Source organism: Tachyglossus aculeatus, chromosome X4 (assembly GCF_015852505.1).
Source record: "Tachyglossus aculeatus isolate mTacAcu1 chromosome X4, mTacAcu1.pri, whole genome shotgun sequence".
Classification (NCBI taxonomy): domain Eukaryota; kingdom Metazoa; phylum Chordata; class Mammalia; order Monotremata; family Tachyglossidae; genus Tachyglossus; species Tachyglossus aculeatus.
In genome coordinates this window covers 55,197,759-55,222,578 of record NC_052098.1, presented here as the reverse complement: position 1 = coordinate 55,222,578, position 24,820 = coordinate 55,197,759, and the positions used below count along the sequence as shown (strand labels likewise).

General features: G+C 44.3%; 2 protein-coding genes and 1 non-coding gene across 4 annotated transcripts in view; 2 read left to right on the top strand and 1 right to left on the bottom strand.

Annotated features, from left to right (window-relative positions):
* PLPPR1 (phospholipid phosphatase related 1) overlaps positions 1-24,820 on the top strand; it is a 289,407-nt gene that overhangs the window by 244,736 nt on the left and 19,851 nt on the right. For both annotated transcript variants that reach the window (XM_038769829.1, XM_038769828.1), the window contains one exon: positions 14,269-14,519. In XM_038769829.1, coding sequence (XP_038625757.1) covers positions 14,269-14,519 — 251 coding nt within the window. The remainder of the gene's footprint in view (positions 1-14,268; positions 14,520-24,820) is intronic.
* The window catches only part of BAAT (bile acid-CoA:amino acid N-acyltransferase), a 59,730-nt gene continuing 44,309 nt past the window's right edge, over positions 9,400-24,820 (bottom strand). Inside the window, exon 4 of the mRNA XM_038769822.1 lies at positions 9,400-10,249. Coding sequence (XP_038625750.1) covers positions 10,100-10,249 — 150 coding nt within the window. The 3' untranslated portion in view covers positions 9,400-10,099. The remainder of the gene's footprint in view (positions 10,250-24,820) is intronic.
* Positions 21,678-21,814, top strand: LOC119948589. Its single transcript, XR_005456975.1, has one exon. It is a non-coding gene; the product is annotated as a small nucleolar RNA SNORA7 (small nucleolar RNA).

Below are 24,820 nucleotides of genomic sequence, written 5' to 3'. Positions count from 1 at the left end.
AGGTATTGACCAGTAAGCAGTCTGGGTAAACATTTTTCAGTTTCCCCATTGGAATGAGTCTCAAGTTCACATAAATATACCCTGGTTTGGTCAATGGGAGCACTTAAGGGATGGGAAAGAGAGAATATATACCCCATTCACCCAGGCTGCAGAAGCAGTGACCCAGGAGACACAAAAATCATGCAGGAGAAATGGAACATTTTGAACTGTAGCCAGAAGCTGCCATTTGGATGTCAGCACACATCTGCTCGCTTCCCACACAAGCCCTCCCGAAATGGCAAAGTAACAAAAAAAAGGTTGTCGATGCCTGACCCTGGTAATCACTGTAATGATGTTTCTTTGGGAATGGCAGGGGAAGGTTTTGCTGGAAGGAAGGGGTTGCTGAGTATTAATAGCCCTGTTGCATAACATACTAAAGGACAAATGCACTGAAGTTCCATATCTTGAATACTCTGATTTGATGATGGTTTACTAGATCAGTGGTTCCTTCTTGTTTCATGGGACATTGTTCCATAGGTGTTCTAGCACACATTTCTTTACAGCTTGTCAAGATAAGGCCTAAACTTACACCCAGGACAGGTGATAAAGCTTGAGGTGTTTGATATTGAGCCTCTCTCTTGGCAAATTTGGATTTTCAAATATTAGTTTCTGTTGAACAGGGTCATCTTCAGCAGAACGTGATTGCTCCCTGAAGCGGGAGCTAGAAGCACTGCCTCTCATGTAATGCATGATGACTCATGTGACAATGCACATAGTGCAATGACATGCAAAGGGCCATGCATGGTTATAAAAGCATTCTGTTTCATTGCATGGTGGCTGCATGACAGTATCAATTCATGATGTTACATCATGCAGTGAAATGGAAATTTCCAGATTTAGTTGATGGGACCCGAGCAGCCCAGAGCAGCCCAGCTGCCTTTCCCAAGTGCAGAGAGCCAGTAGCAGGTAGCTCTGCTATCTCCCAGGTCTTTGTGGCCCTAGCCCAATGGGTATTGATAATATTAGCATTTATTGAGCACCCACTAGATGCAGTGCGCTGTACTAAGTGCTTAGGAAGTACAAAACAAGCAGGTGACACATTTCCTGCCCACAGGAGCTTATGCTCCAATGGGAGAGACAGTCATAAAAATATTTACAAATAAGTAACCCAGGACAGGCACCCCTGCAGCCAGCTATATACCCTTTCAACCCGACCTTCTCCAGCCCCCAAGAGATACCAGACTGGTTCTCCTCCTACTTCTCTGACCACACTTTCTCAGACTTTTTACCCTAATTTTGGGCACATCTCTCCCCAAACTGCAGTTCACCCCTCTGCCTTTGATGTTCCAGCAGTGGGAGAGGCCCAACAGTGCCTGCAATTGAAGCCACATCTCCAAGAGGCCTTCCCTGACTAAGCCCCCCTTTTTTCTTCTCCCACTCCCATATTATTGTCTGTCTCCCTACCTCTAGGCAGTAAGCTCATTGTGGGCAGGGAATGTTTCTGTTTATTGTTGCATTGTACTCTCCCAAGTGCTTAGTACAGTGCTGTGCACACAGTAAGCGCTCAATAAATACAAATGAATGAATGAATGTATGAGAGGTCCAGGGAGGTGGTGGGAGGATCTTGGATGCCCAGGAACTAGGCGGAGGCTGCTTTCACCTTGGCTAATGTAGAACTGCAGGTGGAACAGAGGGCAAGGGGAGAATGGAATAAAGGAAAAAATACATGACCAAGGGCAGCAGAGAAGATTGGTAGAGAACAAAAATAAGATACCAGTAGTTAAAGCCAACATCTTTAGATCAATGAATCATGCTGCTGATGTCCAGGTTTCATTCTGGTCTAATAGACACTATAAGAAAGCCAGGAAAATCTCTAGACCATGCTCAATTGCTGTTTTTTGTGGAATGTGACATGATGCTGCTCTTACTGTATGGCTTACTTTAAAAAGCCACTGCATGTCACTGTTGCATTATGGTATGACCAGCCATTTTAGAGCTGATCATGCCCTTTCTGGCTCTCTGCCTATAATAATGATGACATTTGTTAGGCACTTACTATGTGCGAAGCACTGGTCTAAGTGCTGGGGGGGATACAAGGTTATCAGGTTGTCCCATGTTGGGGGTCACAGTCTTAGTCCCCATTTTACAGATGAGGTAACTGAGGCACAGAGAAGTTAAGTGGCTTGCCCAAAGTCACACAGCTGACAAGTGGCGGAGCCGGGATTAGAACCCATGACCTCTGGCTCCCAAGCCCGTGCTCTTTCCACTGAGCAACACTGCCTATCAGTGATGGGGAAAATCAGGACTGGATAGAAGCTCCAGTCTACCTTATTCTATGCAGCCACACTGGAGAATGCAATAAGGAACCTGAATAATAATAATAATAATAATTGTGGTATTTGCTAAGCAGTTACTGTGTGCCAGGCACTGTACTAAGCACTGGGGTGGATAAATGCAAATCGGGTTGGACACGGTCCCTGTCACACATGGAGCTCACAGTCTCAATCTGCATTTTACAGATGAGGTAGAGAGGCACAGAGAAATAAAGTGACTTGCCCAAGGACACACAGCAGAGGAGTGGCGGAGATGGGATTAGCACCCATGACCTCCTGACTCTCAGGCCCATGCTCTATCCACTACACCATGCTGAACACTGGGGTTAGAGTACACCTCGAATCCTCTGGACAGCTCTTCTAACTCAATGGATTAAGAGCCTCATCAAAAGTTTAGAGACTATAATTTAGAAATTGCTCAATCTGAGAGGGGTCCACACACACCGAGATGGAGGTGGTTCTGAATTCCAGAAAGTGGACAGAATGATAGTGCTCCCTAACCTTCTGCATATTTGTAAGAACTGGATTCTCCACAGATACCACATCCTACTCCTTGAGCAGTTTCATCAGTGCCACTTCAGAGAGGTCCTCAACATCAAGTAAGAAGCAGCGTGGCCTATTGAATAGAGAACGGGGCTGGGATTCAGAAGGACCTGGGTTCTAATCCTGGCTCCACCACTTATCTGGTGTCTGACCTTGGGCAAGTCGCTTCACTTCTCTGGTCCTCAGTTTCCTCATCTGCAAAATGGGCATTGAGATTGGGAGCCCAATGTGAGACGGGGATTGAGTCCAACCTGATTATCTTGTATCTACCCCAACACTTAATTCACTGCCTGCTACGTAGTAAGCACTTAACAAATGCCACAGTTGTTATTAAGTGGCAGAGCAGGATCACAAACAATGCATCACATCATCCTTTTTCCACACTGATCACGGCCGCCACCTGATTGGTAAGAGGAGGTAAAGAGCGGCCCCCTCCACCTGAGCATCTGACCCCATTCCTTCGCACCTTATCAAAAACCCCTCCCTTCTTCCCTCCGTATCAGCCATCTTCAACTGTTCTCTCTCCAAAGCCTTCTTCCCCACTGCTTTCAAACATGCCCATGTCTCCCGATCCTAAAAAAAAAACCCTCCCTTGACCCCATGGCTCCCTCCAGTTATCACCCCATCTCCCTCCTACCATTCTTCTCCAAACTCCGTGAGCGAGTCATCTGCACCCACAGACTCAAATTCTTCTCCCCCAATTCTCTCCTTGACCCCCTACAATCTGGCTTCCATCCCTTTCACTCCACAGAAACTGCCCTCTCAAGTGCTGTTGGGCGGGAGAGGGGAAAAGAGCAAAGGGAGCAAGTCAGGGCAACGCAGAAGAGAGTGGGAGATCAGGAAAAGTGAGGCTTAGTCTGGGAAGGCCTCTTGGAGGAGATATGCCTTCAGTAAGGCTTTGAAGGCGGGGGCAGGGGGAGTAATTTCTGGCAGATTTGAGGAGGGAGGGCAATCCAAGCCAGAGGTAGGATGTGGGCCAGGCATCGGTGGTGAGACAGGCAAGATCGAGGCACAGTGAGAAGGTTAGCACCAGGGGAACGAAGTGAGTGGACTGGGTTGTAGAAGGAGAGAAGCGAGGTGAAGAAGGAGGGAGCAAGGTGATGGAATGCTTTAAAGCCAATGGTAAGGAGTTTTTGTTTGAAATGGAGGTGGATAGACAACCACTAGAGATTTTTGAGGAGAGGGGGTGACATGATAATAATAATTATGGTATTTGTTAAGCGCTTAAAATGTGCCAAGCACTGTTCTAAGCACTGGGGTAGATACAAGGTAAGCAGGTTGTCCCCTGTGGGGCTCACAGTCTTAATCCCCATTTTACAGATGAGGTAACTGAGGCCCAGAGAAGTTAAGTGGCTTGCTCAAGGTCACACAGCAGCCAAATAGCTGAGCCGGGATTAGAACCCACGACCTCTGACTCCCAAGCCCATGCTATTTCCACTAAGCCATGCTGCTTCTCTGTGTTTCTCTAGAAAGATGATCCGGGCAACAGAGTGAAGTATAGACTGAGCCGGGAGAGGCAGGAGGTTGAGAGGTCAGAAAGGAGGCTGATGCAGTAATCCAGGCGAGATAGGATGAGTGATTGTATTAATGTGGAAGCAGTTTGGATGGAAAGGAAAGGGAGGATTTTAGTGATGTTGTGAAGGTGAGACCTACAGGATTTGGTGATGGATTGGATATGTGGGTTGAATGAGAGAGCGGAGTCAAGGATAATACCAAGGTTACGGGCCTGTCAGGTGGTGCCATCTACAGTGAGGGGAAAGTCTGAGAGAGAACATGGTTTGGGTGGGAAGATGAGGAGTTCTGTTTTGGACATGTTAAGTTTGAGGTGACTGGAGGACATCTAAGTAGAGATGTTTTTCTACAAAGACATTCAGGACATGTCACCCCACTACTCAAAAAACTCCAGTGGTTGCCAATCCACCACCACATCAAACAAAAACTCCTTACCATTGACTTTAAAACTCCACCACCTTGCCCCTCCCTAATAATAATAATAATGATGGCATTTATTAAGCACTTACTATGTGCAAAGAACTGTTCTAAATGCTGGGGAGGTCACAAGGTGATCAGGTTGCCCCACGTGGGGCTCACAGTCTTAATCCCCATTTTACAGATGAGGTAACTGAGGCCCAGAGAAGTTAAGTGACTTACCCAAAGTCACACAACTGACAATTGGCAGAGCCGGGATTTGAACCCATGACCTCTGACTCCAAAGAAGGTGCTCATTCTACTGAGCCACGAGGAGGGATGAATAAAGGGAAAAAGTCAGGGTGACGCAGAAGGGAGTGGGAGAAGAGGAAACGAAGACTTGGTCAGGAGGTAGGGAGGTCTGTGAGAAGGCTGATGCAGTAGTCAAGGCAGGACATGATCAGTGCTTGGATCAGAGTGGTAGTTGAAATTCTGCTAAAATATAGTGAAATAAAAAGGCATTCACAAAACTGAATAGTCCATGCTGTTTCTCCTGCTCCTTGTGGTCAGGGAATGTGCCTACCAACTCTATTGTATTGTATTCTTCCAAGTAGCTAGTACAGTGCTCTGCACACAGTAAGTGCTCCATAAATAGCATGGATCTATTGAAGCTGGGAGAGTAATTGTCTGTCGGATATGAGGAGGGAGGGCATTCCAGGCCAGAGGCAAGATGTGGGCGAGAGGTTGGCGGCAAGTTAGACAACATAGAGGTACAGTGAGAAGATTAGCATTAGAGGAGCAAAGTGTGCGGGCTGGGTTGTAGTAGCAGAGTTGCAAGGTGAGGTAGGAAGGGACAAGGTGATTGACTGCTTTAAAGAGGTGATTGTTGCTTGTTGTTGCTCAACTGGGAGCCAAAAAGGAAAAATGCACTGTTCAACCAAGTTTCAATCATGGTGGGTTGAGTCCTGGAAACTTAGGGGAACCTGGTGAAATCCAAAGGAGGTAGTAGAGTAAATATAAAATGTAAGATTCTGAGTAGAGGGACCATTTGTTCAGCTTTATACTAAAAAGTCCAATTTTCAGTTGATTTTCCCCTGCTGGTACCTATCCAGTACCAGAAACTTTTGTGGCCTGGGTCGTTCTGACCAAGGATGAAGGAGGTGATGGTCTCTGGGGCATGACCTGCAGGGGATGCCCGCAACACCCAGATACCTCTCCCCACATTCTGCATACTGTAGGTACTCAATAAGAACTACTGAGTGATGCAATGCATTATCCGAAGTTCTTGGGAAATGTAAAATCGAGGAGTCACAAAATCCTTTCCCCTGGGGAATTTGTACTCTAATGGAGGAGACTGACATAAAAATATTTTTTAAATATTAAAAAATAAATAATTCAAAGTGCAATTGAATAAACATATGATGATAATGGCATTTGTTAAGCACTTACTATGTGCCAAGCACTGTTCTAAGCACTGGGGTAGATACAAGATAATCAGGTTGGACATAGTCCATGTTCCACATGGGCCTCACAGTCTTAGTTATCTCATCTGTAAAATAGGGATTAATATTGTGAGCCCCATGTGGGACAGTAACTGTGTCCAACCCAATTTGCTTGTATCCACCCCAGTGCTTAGTACAGTTCCTGACACATAGTAAGTGTTTAAGAAATGCCACAATTATTATTATTATTATTATCGTTATTATTAAATGTGGACTGGAGTGGAGGGAGACAAGAAGCAGGGAGGTCAGCGAGAAGGCTGATGCAGTAATCAAGGCAGGATAGGAGAAGTACTTGGTTTTACAGGGGAGAAATTTGGTTGGAGAGGAAAGGGTGGATTTCAATGATGTTGTGAAGTTTGAACTGACAGGATTTGGTGATAGACTGAATACGTGGGTTGAATGAGATAGACGAGTGGAGGATAATGCCAAGGTTACGGGCTTGTGAGACAGGAAGGATGGTAGTGCCATCTACAGTGATGGGAAAGTCGGGGGAGAGCAGGATTTGGGTGGGAAGACAGGGAGTTCTGTTTTGGACATGTTAAATTTGAAGTGTTGGTGAGACATCCAAGTAGAGTTGTCCTGAAGGCAGCAGGAAATGAAAGACTGCAGAGAAGGAGGGAGATCAGGGCTGGAGATGTAGATTCGGGAATCATCTGCATAAAGATGGTAGTTGAAGCCATGAGAGTGAGTGAGTTCTCTGTGTGGGTGTAGATGAAGAATAGAAGGGGACCAAGAACTGAGCCTTGAGGGACTCCCATAGTTAGGAGGTGGGAGACAGAGGAGGAACCCGTGAAAGTGAAAAGGAGCAGCCAGAGAGATGGAAGGAGAATCAAGAGAGGACAGTGTCAGTGAAGGTTGGACAATGTTTCCAGGAGAAGGGAGTGGTCAGCAGTGTCAAAGGTAGCTGAAAGTTCAAGGAGGATTAGGATGGAGTAGAGACAATGGATTTGGCCAGAAGGAGATTATTTGTGACCTTTGAGAGGGCAGTTTCTGTGGAGTGAAGGGTGTGGAAGCCAGATTGGAGCAGGACACGGAGAGAATTGGAGGAGAGGAAGTGGTATATAGAAATGTGTCCATAGTCCTTTCCTGAAACATAGAAGACCAGAAGTAGACCCTAGTTCATTTGCTTTCAAACAGAATTAAAGTTCAGTTTCTCTTGACAACATCTCTACTTGACTACCGAGGAGCAACCCAATTCACCCAAGCTCAGGAGAAGGAGGGGCCCTGCCTTTGAGAATGTTCCATGCAACCTAAGTATTCCAAAATTAGCTCTGACTAGAAGTGAAAACTGCTGAAGTTCCTGGACCAGGGCTCCCATGTGTGATCAATGTCTTCTCTAAGAGGACAGATTCTTTTGAGTTTGGGCCAACTGAATGAATAATCAGGCATAATTTTGACAAAGCACATTTTTGGCAGGGCGGCAATAAAGACAATATAGTAATTAATACACATTTTAAAAGAAGCTTAGAAGAAGGTTTCAGCAAAACTCATTCCTGTCATTCCTGGAATGGAGTAACCTTTGCTAATTGATAGGCATTTTGCACATGCTGTATTTTTAATACAAGGAACAAAACTGTGAGCAGAATCAGCTGAAATCATAGAGATGCCCACCCAAACATGTCCTGTTCTTCAGACAGGCAAACATTTTATTTTGAGAACCCCTTTGTAACTTTATTAAAAACCTCTCTAAACCCTCTCACACCTCTTTTATTTTCACTGTGATTGAATCTAGTATATGATGGTTCCTGGTAAAAGTGAAGTCTGTTTTGATATGATTTAGTTGGATGTATTTTACTGGGTAAAGGAACATAGAGATAACTCTATGGGAGATATCACTGATATGAATAATTGGGAAGAGAAACAGGGGATAATTAGAAAAAGGTACCTAACGATATTTCTTGGGTTTTTTCCGGTGCAACTATTTGACTCGTTAATCCAAATGAGATCATGAAATTCAAGATCTAAGAAAATACCTTCACATTACTTTAATGAAATGTGTACAGTCAGGTCTTTCATTGGTTCCTAGGTCGTTAAACGAAAACCTGCAAAGAGAGGTTGAGCTCATTGGTATTATTCATTTTTTGGAGAAAAGAAAGCTGAGAGGTGACTTTAAAATGTTTTTCAGAATTTATTGAATACCTCCTGTGTGTAGAGTACTGAACTGAGCACTTGAGAGAGTATAATATAAATCAGACATGATCCCTGCGTGTTTACAATCTAATGGGGAAGACAGTCCCCAAAGATTTGATATATAGGAGGGAAAAGTGATTAAATAGATTACATGAATTAATAGGTATGAAAGTGGTACAAGTGATTGTGAGTTCATAAATGCTGAGATAGAGTCAAAATTCTGAGGTGGTGGTTGAGAGGAGAAAAATTAGTAAAAAAAATCTCCTGATGCACGTGGGATTTCAGAAGGGCTTTAAAGATGGGCAGAGCAAAAGGGTGTGGGCAAAGGATCAGTGGTGGGCGAGTTAAGAACAATGCATATTAAGGGTCTTTATATTAGCAGGATAACCACTTGGGTCTGCCTCCCCCAACACGGAGCTTAAACTGTAGCAGGAGGAATTTGGGTTAGACTTAAGAAGATATTTCTTGTCATGGAAGATTGCTAAGAAGTGAACAGTGCTCTGCACGCTGTAAGCGCTCAATAATTACGATTGAATGAAATAGGCTACAAGAGTTGAAGTGGATGCTCTCCATAGGCTCCAAACCTCCCCAAGGAATGTCTAGTTTGCAGGATTATCTCTCTTGATTGCTATATTGTACTTTCCCAAGTGTTTAGTACAGTGCTCTGCACACAGTAAGCACTCAATAAACACAATTGAATGAATGAATAGATCAGTTCCCAAGAATCCATTGTTAGATTTTGCAGTAGTTTTATAGCCGGTTGTTTAAAGCCATCTGCATATTTTTTATCTTTATTTTTATTTATATTTTTTATTTTGCAGGGGAGGGAAGAAAGGGGAGGGAGAGAACGTTCTGTGCTTTGTCCAAAAGGATCTCGATCACTTATAAACCGTTGAGATTTTTACATTTCTGCATGATACTTCACATAGAGGCTGTTGTGCCTAGCACTTTGTGCATTATTCATTGCTGTTTGAGCCATCATTAAATGACCAGGACACCAGAACTGATGCATCACAAAAGCAAGCATTTTTATTCTATTTTTGCACAAAAGAGAGGGTTTACAAACAGAAGAAAGGAATTCTATGTAGTTGTTTTTTGAGTTATTGAAGAAGATTTAGATCTGGCATATTGGGAGTAATTTAAAATTCATGATAAAGTAATTTCCACATTGCCTTGAAAATCATAGAAGAAAAATGAACGAATTAAATGAATTACTAAAATTGGAAATTGATTGAAACTGTATCAAGGCTCCTTTGGCAATAATATTGACTCTAATAATCACCCCACTCTCAAAATAATTAGAACAGTATGAATATTGTCACAGCATTGCAATTTGCATGCCGAAGCAGACCTCTTCAATTGCTAGAAACTATTTGTTGCACATTTGTGACTCAAATAAAAAACTTCGCAATGAAAAGTAAGAAGCAATCTGGAAATCAGTTACCTAATTATAAATGATTAAATGGTAATCGAAATTATAGACAGTTACTGATCAATGGTACTTTGCATTTGCTCAATTCTGTGGAACAGAAATGATCTTTCAAATGCTATATTCATTAAAAATGTTTATTTTTCAAAGAAAAGTTGTTCCTTGTTTATGGAGCCAGTTACAAAATATGTGGCAGCTCACCATTGCCTCTGGCAGAGTGCAGCCCAGTCCAGGTTCATCCTGGACCATAACACGCTTGGTGAGAGAAATATAGTTCAAGGGACACTATCATAAATCAAGCAAGTCTCCAGAGTGATTTGACTTCTCTGAAGATGTGGAATACCAGGACCCGATGTGGGACTTTGCCTCCTCAAAGGGTGGCCACAGATGGAATTCAAAGATATCGGGAGGGCCCCTTTGCTGACCTAGAAGAAACAGAGGTGCGTTAGGTTATATGCATTACACAAATTGTGTCACGTAATGATGTCATATGGAACTCTTTGCAGAAATCCACTTGTCTGTAAATTATTATACAGACTGCACTGTAAACTTCGTGAGAGCAGGGATTATGTCTTTGTATGCGATTGTACTCCTGCAAGCACCGAGGGACAATAGACAGGGAAACTCCCTGAAAAGCAACTTTCGAGTTACCCCTAAATTGCATCCAACTGCACACCCTTTATCTCTCCATTCCTCTCTCATATCCTTCTTGTTTAAATTCACCACTGCTTTGTGACAACAGAACATAGGATTCTGTCATTTTATAGAGATTATGAATAATCTCCTGATTATTTACAGAAAGTTGCAAATGACTTTTGTCAGCCTGCTGATTATTCTTTCTGCTGATGAGAAAATGTTAGTGAATAGTTAATGGGCCAGGTGCCATCACCTTCCTGGTGGGAGCAAGCTACCTCTTTGCCACCTCAACTATCCTGTGTTTGCCTTCTTATTTGTTATTTACTTATTTATCCAATTGTTTGCTTTTGGTGTCATTTAGCACTTGTATCTATGCTCCTACTCTGTGTCTTGTGTACCTTGGGCAAATTGTGTCTGTCTTTCTCTCCCTATTAAATTGTAGGCTCCCTCAGAGCAGTAGCTGCGTCTTTTCCTTCCATTGTATGCTCCTAAGTGGCCAGTACCCTGCACTGCACAGAGAAGGTGCTCAGTAAATGTTATTGAGATGATGAGGCCAGTGTAGCGCCTGGGGAAACAGCATCGACTTTTTAGGAACACTGGGGCACCACTCAGTCAGCCCCCTCCTTCCTCTCCCACTCGTCCCCCTCTCCATCCCCCCTGTCTTACTTCCTTCCCTTCCCCACAGCACCTGCATATATGTATATATGTTTGTACATATATATTACTCTATTTATTTATTTATTTATTTATTTTACTTGTACATATCTATTCTATTTATTTTATTTTGTTAATATGTTTGGTTTTGTTCTCTGTCTCCCCCTTCTAGACTGTGAGCCCGCTGTTGGGTAGGGACTGTCTCTATATGTTGTCAACTTGTACTTCCCAAGCCCTTAGTACAGTGCTCTGCACACAGTAAGCACTCAATAAATATGATTAATTGATTGATTGATTACTGCTTCACTGGACCATTGATATTCTCGAGGTCTGAAAAAGCCCATGCAACTTCCTGAACAGCTAACCTATTCCCAGCGACAAGCCTACCCTTTGGGTGACTCTAGATCAAAAAGCAGCCCCAGTAGAGGACTAGTGATGGCGGCGGTTGTTCCGGATGGCCACCAAGTCGCCGGGCGACTAAAGAATTAGTCAGACAGCATGTGACTGCTGGAAGTTTTAATAAAGTTTTATTGGTAAGGCCGAAGACCGAATAGCGGGTAACGCACCCGGCGGGCTCATTTCCTTAAGGGAAAAGGCCCCAAAGACCGAATGGGGGTAACGCACCTGGTGGGCTCATTTCCTTAAGGGAAAAGGCCCCAAAGACTGAATAGGGGGTAACGCACCCGGTGGGCTCATTTCCTTAAGGGAAAAGGCCCTGAGTGCCCGATACACTGGGCTTATATACCGCTGTTACTGATCACAGTGATTGGTAGATTTGAAAACAGTAGGGACTGGATTGGTGCAGATTTGGTACAGAGCTGGGTGGAGTCTACCTCCTTATTTTCTTTGGTTCCTGGACCCACCCAGTGGGCTGCAGGGTCTAAGGCCCATACCAGATATGGCAACAGAACCGCGTACATTCAAACAATATCAGCAACCTTTCCATGGTGCATGGTGCGGGGGTTGGGGGGGCATCACTAGTATTCCAACAACTTGTATCTGAGCAAATCCTGGGATCAAGGTATGATAATCTGCAGCTGCCCTTCTTTCTTCCCTCTAGATCACACCCTCTCTTCCCCCTGGCCCCCCGAGGGGAAGGCCCCCCATGGGTAAGGACCCCGTTGAGGCCCCAACCTTCCTTCCCCACCCCTGAAACAGGGCAGCAGTAGAGATGAGCCTGGAGACATCTCTCCTGCCAGTCCTGCCTGTCGCACCTGTTTTCCACATAGAGAAAACATTTTGTGACCAGCATCAATGCAGAACCGCCTAACCTGGGAGTGTAACTAGTTGTTGCTCAGTGAGTCATCAACCAGTACGCACGTGTGCGCGCACACACACACACACACCCACACCACCACCACCCCACCCCCAGCTGGGGATTCTTCAGTCACATTTTGATGAGTTCAGCCACAAATTTGGGCACAGAGGTAGAGTGGGCTCCTTCCTGGCACTGCTTTTTGGCGAAAGTGAATGCTTTTGGAATGTTTATCCTTTTTTAAGTGATCTGGAATTGGAGAAGGATATGTAGCTTGGGACTTCATAGAGAAATGTTTTGATTTGGAGGCACATTACTAATAAGCTTGGAGACATTGGCACAGCTCTAGATCGAACTGGCACCCAAGAAACTACCCCACTGATGAAAAGCAAGAAGAAATAGGTGTGGAGTTGTAATTCTGGCGGGGCAAATGGACTGCCAGGGTAGATGAGGTGCATCTGCTTGAAATGGAAGTTCTTTTTAAGTTCCCTGTCATCAGATGTGTAAGGTAACTGACCTGTGGTCAAAATGCTCAATTTGGAGTCTGGATTTATTTCAAGAGGCTTGCAATAAGCATTCAGTTCACGAAGACCAAGTAGAAAAATCACTCTATGCAATAAAAGGCTGCCATGGACCACTTTGAAGTCTTTAATCAACTCTTGAAAACCTAAATGTTCCTTTTTCTTTTCCTACCCTTTGAGTTTCGACTCCAGTGGCTATCATTTCCCTGCTGCCTCATGTGTTTCATCTGGAACACAAGCCCCGAGGACTGTCTTGTTCGATCACTCACTATTCACAGCTAAATTCTAGAATGGATTTCTGTGATTGAGGTGACATTTGGTTTGCTGTCACTACATGCAGTCAGTGGGGCAAAAGGGGAGCAATGTATTCTTTTCAAAATACTGGGTGTTTGAAACCCAGAAAGTCGATCCCCCTTCATTGCTGCAGTTTTAAGATATGCCACATTTGGAATCTTCTTGATGGGATATTTTTAGATCCTCTGCTATTTTGGATCAAATTTTGATGTCGCACAGGAGAACTGCCTATTTCGTTCAGCTTCAGAGACAGAGCAAATTTATCATGATCATTACTACTATTTTTAAGTGCTACGATGTGCAAAGCCCTGTACTAAGTACTGGGGTAATTACAAGAAAATCGATTAAGATGTGGCCCCTGGCTCACAGGGGCTCACAATCTAAGTGGGGAAAGCAGGCAACTGATTATAACCAAATAATATCAGGCGAACAACAGTGAAAAACAACTTCCAATTCAACAGGAAAATATTAGCAGGAATTGTATGTAAATTAAACCCTACTTGGAAGGTGCAGTTTTTGGGTATCTCCACTGCTCCAGGCCAAATGGTCCCCGGTGATAAACTGCCACGACCTTCCCAACATTTTCAAAGTCATCCTGATGGGCTTTTTGCCTGTCCTCCACTGCCAATGCATCCAGTTGGAGTGGGGAGGTTACCGTGGGCAACGGATGGCTTCCCCATCTCCCGGCCCCCAAAGCCCCATTGGCACGGAGGCTCTGGGCCACCTGGTTCTCAACTGCTTCTTCCCACTATCCATTCCTGCGGGAGCCAGGGCTTCGCTCCCACTACATCCAGCAGGAGTGGGGAGGTTGCCCCCACCTCCAGCCCAATGGCCTAGAGGCTGTGGGCCACACGATTCCCAACTTCCACTCACCCTCTGCTTCTGTGGGAGGTGGGCTTTTACTCCCACATATCCAGCAGGAGTGGGGAGGTTGCCCCTCCCTAAAGGGGGTGGGGCTTGGCTCCCTTGGTGCCTGGCAGGAGGGGGGCGGCTGTCCCAGGTGTTGGACACTGCCCCCACCCCCGCAGTCATATTGATTCATGCCGTATTTATCTTATTCTATTGCTTTTTAACCTCCTTTCAGGGGTGTTTGCATTTGGACTTTTTGCTACGGACATATTTGTAAATGCCGGACAAGTGGTTACTGGAAACCTAGCACCTTACTTCCTGACTGTGTGTAAACCAAATTACACCGGCACAGACTGTCGAGTGCACCACCCGTTCATCAACAAGGGGAACATCTGCACCGGCGATCTGGAAGTGATCGAAAAGGCCAGAAGATCCTTTCCTTCTAAGCATGCTGCTTTGAGCATATACTCCGCCTTATATGCCACGGTGAGTGTATGGTCTCTTGGTCGTCATTCAGAAGTACAGCAATGCTACACTGAACCGGTCTGTCTAGCCATCTCTCTCTCCTTCAGTGATGTGACCTTCCCTTTTGTAAACCCAAGCTTTTTTTCAACTTCAGAAAGATTCCATTGCCTCTCCTACCATCTTGTGCACTCAGGTTTCTCTTATCTTCAGAGGAAGAGACTTTGTGTCACACTGTGAGTGTGTGGAACTGGAGTGGAAGAAAAGTCATGCTTCAAATTGACCAGAACATTTTCTCTCTGTTTTTGCCTAGCGAGCTACTGGGATGCTCACAAGCTATTCAGGCAACAGAGAGAAATGATCATCCTCAGTATTAATTGTTAAGAATCCTCAGGCACAGTGCTAGGCACTGCCTTAATATGGTTTACAGGATAGCATGGAAAATGGGCAAAATAAGTCAATTTAGCAGTAGAATGATTATAGTGCTTCAGAATTGTAGACATGGTGGGGAAGAAAAACAACAGCTAGATTTTCCTTAGCTGACTTGCATTTGGGGCCCTTCATTATTAAGAGTTCTGCTACACACTCCGCTCCACTACTTCCATTTGCGTCCTGCTAACAATGAATAACCAGCCTCTGAGCAATTAGCATCATAGTGGCCCTTCTAGAGTGACCAGAAATGGTGTTTCCTTAGGTAGGGCAGGAGCAGGGCCAGGGGGGCAGAGGGAAAGGAAAGGGACAGAAAGAAGGACTGAAAGAGAGGAGGGGCAAGGGAAAATGAGAGGACTAAGGAAAGGATTGATGGAGAGGGTGTAGGTGAAGAGGGGAATGGAGCGAGGGCTTACTTGCTGTCCCCTGCCACTTTGACTGTGTCAGCAGCCCAGCTGTCATGCCCCAGGCAACCGAGACACGCAGGCGGAGCCATGCAGGTCCCGGCCACTGCATGCCAGGTGGTAGAAACCGGGCTGCCGCTCAGACCGTAGTCACTGACTTCTCACCCCCTGGACTGTGGAGCCCATGAGGCCTCCGCCATCAGGACTATGGCAATATGGCCCGGGTAGGTGTAGGTAGCAAGGCTCCAGGAGCATCATTGCTTCCGAGTCCCAATCCTCACACCAGGCTTGGAACTCAGAATGGCCAACTATGCCCCAGACGTGTGGACCAGTCATTCAGGGCCCACAGATCCTGAAGCCCCGACCAACATGGCCCCTCTTCCCCTATCTTCCCCCTCCTGCGCTCCTGTCCCATGCCTAGGGAGGAAGGTGTGTAGGCCTTCATCTCTTTCCCTCGGTAACCCCATCCTCTGAAATGCACACCCATCTTAGGTAACTGTTATTATTATGATTATTATGGTACTTGTTAATCACTTAGTATGTGTCAAGCACTGTGTGCCCGAGGTGACACAGCAGGCTACTAGCAGAGTTGGGTTTAGAACCCCGGTCCTCTGACTCCCAGGTCTTTGCTTTCTCCACTAGGCCATGCTGCTTCTCGTTGATTTTCTTTAAACTTATTTCCAGGCCCAAATGGGGCCTGAGATCCTAATTCAGAAAGAAGGACAGACCCTGACCTTAGCTTAATGATAATGGAGGTATTTGTTAAGCACTTACTGTGTGCCACCATACTAAGCTCTGGGACATATATAAGAGATGATCAGGTCAGACACAGTCCCTCTCCCAGATGGGGTTCCCGGTCTAAGGAGAAGGAATAAAAGGGCTTGAACTCCCTTTTTACAGATAGTGAACTGAGGCCCAGAGAAGTTGTGACTTGCCTAAAGACTGTAAGCTCTTTGTTAAGCACTCAATAAATGCGACTGAATGAATTGCCTGAATAAAGTTACCCAGCAGACAAGTGGCAGAGCTGAGATTAGAACCCAGGTCTTCTGACTTCTGGGCCTGTGCTCTTTCCGCTATGTCACACTGCTTCTCTCTGGGATCTCTGGATAACTTAATCCTTACCAGCATCAGTAATTCCCCAATAGGGCCTGCAAATAAGTAGTGGATTCAAAGGACGGTCTGGAAGGAGAGTGACCCAAGTGAAATCTGCTTCCCAACAGGAACTCATATCAGTATACCAAGTAGAGAAACTACCCCTATGAATTATCATATGCAATGAGGAGAGAAGCTTTCACAGATACCAGTCAATCAGTCTACACCATTTGCAGTTGCTGTGGGCATTATAAAGGAGGCCTGATCACTGCCCTCAAGGAGTTTATAGTCTCATGAGAAGTATCTGGCTCCCAGTACCTAATTACCCCCTAGAAGTATTTTAGGTACTTTGTGCCAAGCACTGTACTAAACACTGGGGAAGATACAAACCAATCAGGTTGAACACAGTCCACATCCCACATGGGGCTCACAATTGTAATCCCTGTTTTACAGGTGTGGGAACTAAGGCACAGAGAAGTGAAGTGACTTGCTCAAGGTCACACAGCAGACAAATGGCAGAGCTGGGACTAGAACCCAGGTCCTTCTGAATCACAGGCCAATGCTCTCCCCACTAGACCACGCTGCATCTCATATTACCAGGGGGTGGTTTAATGCACGGGACATTTGGATTTAGTAGTGAGAGCACAGTGGCCATGTGAGAGCATATAGGCAACAGCAGGTGCAACCCCTAATTAGGAGAAGGGTGGTGGTGCTAAAGAGCAAAGGAAGAAAATTTGAGGTAAAATCTACTGGTCTTCTACCTTGCCCCTTCCTCCCTACTTCTGCCTTCATATTGACTAGAATGAAGTGGTGAATTAGGGTATTTGTTAAGCACCTACTATGTGTCAAGCAGTGTGTGCTAAGGTCGCACAGCAGGCTGATAGCAGAACCAGGACTGGAAACCATGTCCTCTGACTCCCAGGCCTTTGCTTTCTCCACCAGACCATGCTAATTCTCACTGCTAACAAATGATCTTCACCCACTATTCCTCCAATCCTTCACTGATTGTATTGTATAGAATTATATATAGAGATACATACATACATATGATCCTCTATAATTGTAGCTGCCTAGTAAAACATTTACTTGCACACCATGCATGCATTAAGTAGTGTATTATTCCTCTCATTTCCCCCACTTCTGTTGGTCATTCACAGCATATTTGAAAGAGGCCGTATCATTTACATCTCCCTCTCACAAACCATCATTCCCTGGCATATTGCTTCCACAAATAGGAAACTGATCTAAAGGGTTGATGAAGGGTGAAGATTGATACACATGGATACTTTGGGTAGAACCATTTTTTTCCACTGTTGATATCATTCCACTGTTAATAAAAACCTCTTCATAGCCTTTGTTTCAAATTTCACTGTACCCTGCAAGAGAGGCAGTTTAAATGTCTCTTGTTGGGGTGGAAGCTGAAAAGGGGTCAGTGACGTTCATATTTTATAGCCTATATCTTTAACCTACATGGTTTTTAAATTGTTCATCAGATAAAGTTCTGTAAAATGACAGAAAGAAACATAATATTTTGATATGGGATTTAGGATCAGCATCCAATAAATGTGTGAACTGCAAAATGATTTCATGACAGATCTATTTCAGGTATATCCATCTCAGGCATACAGCTTGCTCTTTTTTCACTACACAAGGAGAACCGATAAACCTTTCACATAAGAAAGGATTTTCCATAATCTCACCACCATGGAACCATTATTTTGAAAATTAGATGTTTTTCTGGAACATTATGAAATAAATCTCAGCAGCCCTTTAAAAAGAACCCTGCATAAGTGCTAGAGAACAGGTTGGAGGTAGGGAGAGGATGGGTAGAAATCAAGGAAGAGAAGCCACTCTTCAATCAATCAATAATAATAATATGATGGTATTTGTTAACCACTTACTCTATGCCCAGTACCGTACTAAGTGCTGGGGTAGGTGCAAGATAATCAGGTTGGACACAATCCCTGACTCACATGGGCCTTACAGTCTAAGTAGGATGGAGAACAGGTATTGAATCCCCATTTTACAGTTGAGGGAACTGAGGCTGAGAAATCAGGTGACCTGCCCATGGTTACACAGCAGGCAAGTGGCAAAGCAGGGATCGGAACCCAGGTCCTCTGACTCCCAGGCCCATGCTCCTTCCACTAGGCCACACTGCTTATTGAGCACTTACTGTGTGCAGAGCATGTGGAAGAGTGCAATAGAATCAGTAGACACAGTCTCTTCCCTCAAGAAATTTCCAGTCTAGAGGAAAAGACAGGCACTCAAATACATTTCAGGAAGGGGGAAGTAATAGAGTATATAAGATATATGCATAAGGGCTACAGTGGAAGCAAGGAGTGAATGCCAAGTGCTTGGGTGAGGAGCAAGTGCTGAAGTGGGAGTAGATGGGGAAATAAGCGAGGGAGATGAGAGATTAATCAGGGAAGGGTTTTGACGATTGGAAGAGCAGTGGTCTGCCGGATGGGAAGGGAGAGGGCACTCCAGGCAGATGGAAAGGTGTAAGCAAGACATCAATGGAGAAAGAGATAAGAACAAGGCACAGTGTTCTTCTTCATCCCTCCTACTTAGACTGTAAGCCCATGTGGGATAGGGACAGAGTCCAATGTGATTTACTCGTATCTACCCCAGCGCTTAGAACAGCTCTTGACACATAGTAAGCACTTAACAAATACTATCATCATCAACATCATCATCACATCTTCTATTTGCTGCTCTTCTAACTGGCCCTGACTGGCTCCTTGCTTTCTCTAAGCTCCCTGTGACATATGCCATTGGCACCCCTTGCCTTGGACCTGGGGATAATAAAAATGATATCCATTTCTCTTCCCAGAATACCTTTGAAAGCTTGATATGTTGGTCTCTTGGATGAAGAGACAGCAGGGCCATTTGGCAGCACCTTTGGTGTTAGAGCTACCCTACTTAGGGATGTACTATTCACTGTCTGTCATTCCCCAACACAGACAGAATCCCAGTGTCAACAGTGTCATGTTCACATATGGAAGGCATCTCTATGTGGATGTGCAGGTTGCTCTGACCTGCCTTGCTCCCTTTCCCTTTGGATAGACTGATGGGGCAGCCTAGTGATCTTTCTCAACCATTCACCCTGAAGCTCGAATCTTGCAGTACTTGTAGCTATCCTTCACCCTCAAAAAAGATGCCACTGATGACAAAGTTTGCCTATGGATGTGTGTGGCCATAACGGGCAACGTGAGACCCACAATTCTGACTACACTGTGCACACCTATGATCCGTCCTTTATTATGCAGTTCTGCTTGACGCTTAGGCTGCCTGGCTCTATCCTTATTTTTACCTCAGTTTCACTAACCTCTCAAAGTATCCATTCAAAAGGAGAGTCTCACTTCCTGATTGAGTGCACCATGCTGCTCTGTTTGCCACGGTGTCTGCCAGTTTTCAGCTGGGATGCCTTATTGTTTAAGGCTCTGCCTTCATTTCCTCTGTTCCTCTTATTTTCAATGGCAGCATACCAAACAGCAGCTCTTTGGGTATCCTACTGGTTTCTCCTCCCGTGACCCTCCTAGTGAAGCTGTATTGAGGTATGCAAAGATGCAGCGCTAGAAAACTGACTTCTTCCAAGGCACTATTGTTCCACTTGGAACTTCCAAGTTCCATCTTGCCACTTGATGAGGAACAGCTCAAGGAGTTGAACAAGACATATTTTGGGGGATGCAACCTCCTCAACTAGGGAGAAGGATGGACGCAACTACAGCTCTGAATATTTTCAGTTTGTTCTGAAGTCTAATGCCGCACTGAAGCTACATTCTGTCTGACAGTCATTCAAAGGATGTACTGGCCTTCATTTGATTTTCTACTTCCTTGGTTTTCATTTATTGTTGCATGATTGGCCAGTAAACTGCCTACAAAACAGAATTCTGTAACATCATTCAGCTCTGTGTTGCCAGTAAAGGCTTGTGGTTGTGTATAGGGTTTCCCTGCTACAAGCTGACATGGCACTTCAGTTTTCTTCAGCTTTATCATTGGTCCCTTCCCAATTAGTTTACAAGTATTTGCATATCTTTCAGGGTAAGTGCAGTATTGACACACAGCAACTCTTGAATGAAGTTCTCCAAGACTTTGGGTGATGCTCGCAATCTTTTGAGTTGGAAGAATCTCCCAAGGGATCAGAAGCACATTCTAGCACCTGAGTCTAAATCCGAATCCTTTGTTACATCCTCTGGAATAACTGGGTAAAATAAATGGAAGAGGACTGAGCTTACTAGGTGCTCCCATTTTAGCTCAGTGGTGATGGCCATTGTATCAAACAAGGCACTCACGCGACTTTGATATGACCAGCCATGACATCATGAAGCATCTCAGAATCCTGATGAACTTCTCAAGAGAACCAAATTTACTAACCATTTTCCAGAGTCCTATTTCTGATGTCAAATGATTTTTTTACAGTCGATCTGAACTTTTCCTATATCACGTGTGTTGCAAAGACCATGTTCACCATGCCACATTTTGTTCCGAAATCACATTGTGATTCTGGGAGAAGCAGTCAACAATACTCTTCATTAGCCAGTCCCGAAGGACTCTAGCTAGGATCTTACCATCGCTGGAGAGTCCTTGAGATGCGCTGAGAGTTACTGCAGCTTGGCCTTTCATCTTTCTTCTTGAAGATGATGATGATGTTAGCATATTTGAAAAACTGAGGCATCTCCTCTATGTTCTATATGTTGAGAAAAATCTTATGGAAGTGTTTAAGCAGTGACCAAGCTTGCAGGTCTTAAGGCATCTGCCCTCAAATCAAGGTGCTATGCAATTTTTCACGGCTCTGATTGCTGTGATGATTTCCTCGATATATGGGAAGCACCATGTGTTAATCTATTGCTAAGTTTTCTGTTTTGCAGGCCCTTGGCTCCTGTATTAGCTCTGCAAATGCTGATTATCCTGAGAGATTTCAGTGTGTGGGTGGATAGTGATGCTGAAACATGGACAAAAATAATCAGACTCCATAGAGGTGAAAAGCTAAATACCAGTGGTCTACTCCAGTTCAGGAGATGTGGCTAAATATCAACTGGCAACTATCTTAAGATTCCCAAAGCAGAGAAAAGCATCATGGATGCACCCAAGGTCTAGACAGTGGCATCTCATAGACTATGTCATTGTCTGTCAGTAGGGATTAAAAGATGTATGGATCGCTGCAGCCATGCCAGGAGGCCATTAGTTCTTACATGTCAAACTCAAGCTATCAATACAACTAAATGCACAGAAAAGCAGCACCTACGTGATCAATCCCCTCTCAGTGTCGCACCTGGAGAGTTTCAGTACTCTACCAGTCTCAGCTAAGGGAGGGAGAGACAAGCAGAGGCCTACCCAATCCATTTCTAGCTTGGGCAGTGACTAGCGAGTGGAAGGCAATCTGCTACAAGTCAGAACTCACCCATGCTGGGCAGCAGCAGCATGGGAGAGAGTCGAGAGCAGAGATGCAAGTTTACCGTGCAAAAGGTGGCAATGGTAAACCGCTTCCATATTTTTGCCAAGAAAACTCTATGGAAACACTGCCAGAACGATTGCAGATGGAGAGCGTGGTGTCGCTATGAGTCGGAAACAACTCAACGGCATATGACAAGACGTGATCAAGGGGGCAAAATATCAAGCTTCTAGAAACTAAAAAAAAATCTGCAAGAGGCTCTGTGAAAACATCAAAGCAGCCCTACTAGAACGAGGAATCCCACCTACAAGTAACAGTGTTGACAGCAAATGGGAGCTTCTCAGAGACACTGTCTACCAGGCAGCCGTTAAGATTGCAGCATCAGGACTGATTTGATGAAAATGATTCTGAAATTCACAATCGACTTGCCCTGAAGCAAGAAATCCATCAAGAATCCCTTGTAACCCTTCATTATTATATCAGAATGCAGGTCTGCACAAACCCAAGATGGGACAGACAGATCAAGCTAAGATACGTTCGTGACCATTACTGGAATGCCAAAGCAGGAAGATCCAGAGATAGACTAACTATCATGAAAATAAGGATTATGACTCATCTGTAAAAAAAAAAAAAAAGCCATAACCTCTTAAACACCCTAGTATTGCTTTAAGTACAGATGGAACCACTTTCATCTCAGAAAAAGTGTGACTCTTACTTGGGTAGCAAAAACAGTATTATAGTCTTCTAAACATGCCTTCCTCCATTGAGGAGGACCACTGAAGCATGGAGAATTGGCCAAACTGAAGACATAACTTTCGCTCCAACTTAGGAGGAAGTAATCTCTGCAATCAAAGCCATTAGAAATGGAAAAGCACGCAGATATGATGACATTCCTGCAGGAATCTACAAACATGGATGTGGGCTAATCTTCAGACATTTGCATGAGCTTGTCTTCAACATTTAGATGACTGAGAAAATACCATAAGGCTTTAAAGATGCCACCATAATCAGCATCTTCAGAAAGAAAGGTGAGAGAGGTAAACTGAAAATTATTGGAATGTCTCTGATTTTTACTGCAGGAAAGAGATTAATGAGTATCAATCTGGATAGACTACTGGAGAATAGAGTCGACCAGGAAATACCAGAATCACAATGTGACTTCAGGCCAAAATATAGCAGAACAGACATGATCTTTGCAACTTGATAGATACAAGGCAACTGCAGAGAACAACAACAAGATATCTGAATTCTTTTCCTACAGAGATATTTAACACCATCAATAGACCAGGATTCTGGCAATTGTTAAGCAACTGTGGCAGTCCTGAAAAATTCAGGCTACTCTCTGACAGTATGGTTGGCCAAATCAGAGTTGAAGGTATCCTATCTTAACCTAGTGGAAAGAACATGAGCCTGCGAGTCAAAGGACCTGGGTTGTAATTCTAGCTCCTCCACATCTCTGCTATGTGACCTTGGACAAGTCACTTAACTTCTCTGTGCCTGTTTTCTCATCTGTAAAATGGGGACTCAATATCTGTTCTCCCTCCTCCTTAGACCATGATTTGGGACAGGGATGGTATTTGACCTGATTTGTTTGTATCTACCCTAGCACTTAGTACAGCGCTTGATACATAGTGCCTAACAAATAGTACAATTTACCATTATTTTCCCCAACACTATTGGAGTGAATCATGAGCGTGAAATAAATCCAATCCTGTTCAATCAGGCAAGCATGCTTGAAGATGTGAAGAGAAATCTAGGAGCTGGAATCAGAAAATACTTGCAATCCATGACCTAGTGGAATGAGAAGGGGCCTGGGAGTCGGAGGATCTAGGTTCTAATCCTGCCTCTACCACTTGCCTGCTGCATGACCTTGGACAAGTCACTTGACTCTGTGTCTCAGTTTATTCATCTCTAAAATGGGGCTTCATTATCTGTTCTCCCTCCTACTTAGACTGTGAGCTCTGTGTGGGACACAGACTGTGTCTCACCTGATTGTCTCATATCTACTCCAGAGCTTAGTAGAGTGCTTTGCACATAGTAAGTCCTTAATGAATACCAGAGTTATTATCACTATTACTCTTATTATCCATCAGGAAACTCTTCCAACTCAACAGGCTATAAGCGTCATTTAAAGTCTTTGAGGTAGTCATCCAGGAACTGCTGTATGTTAATGACTGCACTCTTGAGGCATGTATTATTATTAAAAGCTTTTCAGATTCACTCCAGCGCTATGGATGGAAAATAAGCCCAAAGAAAAACAGTAACGTGTCACCCTTCAGTCAGGAAAACCCTCACCCAACTACAGATTTTCTTTGTCAAAAGAGAATTTAATGCTTTCACTGAATTCTGCTACCTAGACAACATAATAGCTAACAATGCATAGATAGACAAAGCAGTTAAAATCGGAATTGAAAAGTTAAAATCGTCATCACCATCATCATGGTCAAATGTATTGAGTGCCTCCTGTGTGCTTAAGCTTTTGAGAGTTTGCCAGGCAGAGGATAAGAACAACAGACATCAAGCTTCACATAAAGCTGGCTGTCTATAAAAAAAGCTGTAGTTGTGTCCAACCTTCTAATATGTGTGAGACCAAGACCTACTATAGAAGGCATATCCAGCATCTTCATCGAGATTGTCTATGAACTCTTCTCAGTATCAAATGGCAGGGCAAGATTATCAATAACAAGGTTCGGGAACCTGGCCAGCTCACCATCATATAAACAAGGCTCACAGCAACACGCCTTTGCTAAGCAAGCCATGAGAGGAGAATGGATGATAGCAGGATACCCAAGCTATTGCTTCATGGTGAGCTGAAAGGGGGTGCACAGAAACTGTGGTTGGGGTAGGACAGAATAAACTATTTAAAGATATAGTGAAGCTCAGTCTCAAATAATGTGCCGTAGCAGTGAACAATTAGGAAGCCATCACAACAGGCAAACCAACCTAGCTGGCAACAGTTGCATGGGTGGGGGGTAGGAGTTTGTGAAGAAACATTTCATAACAGG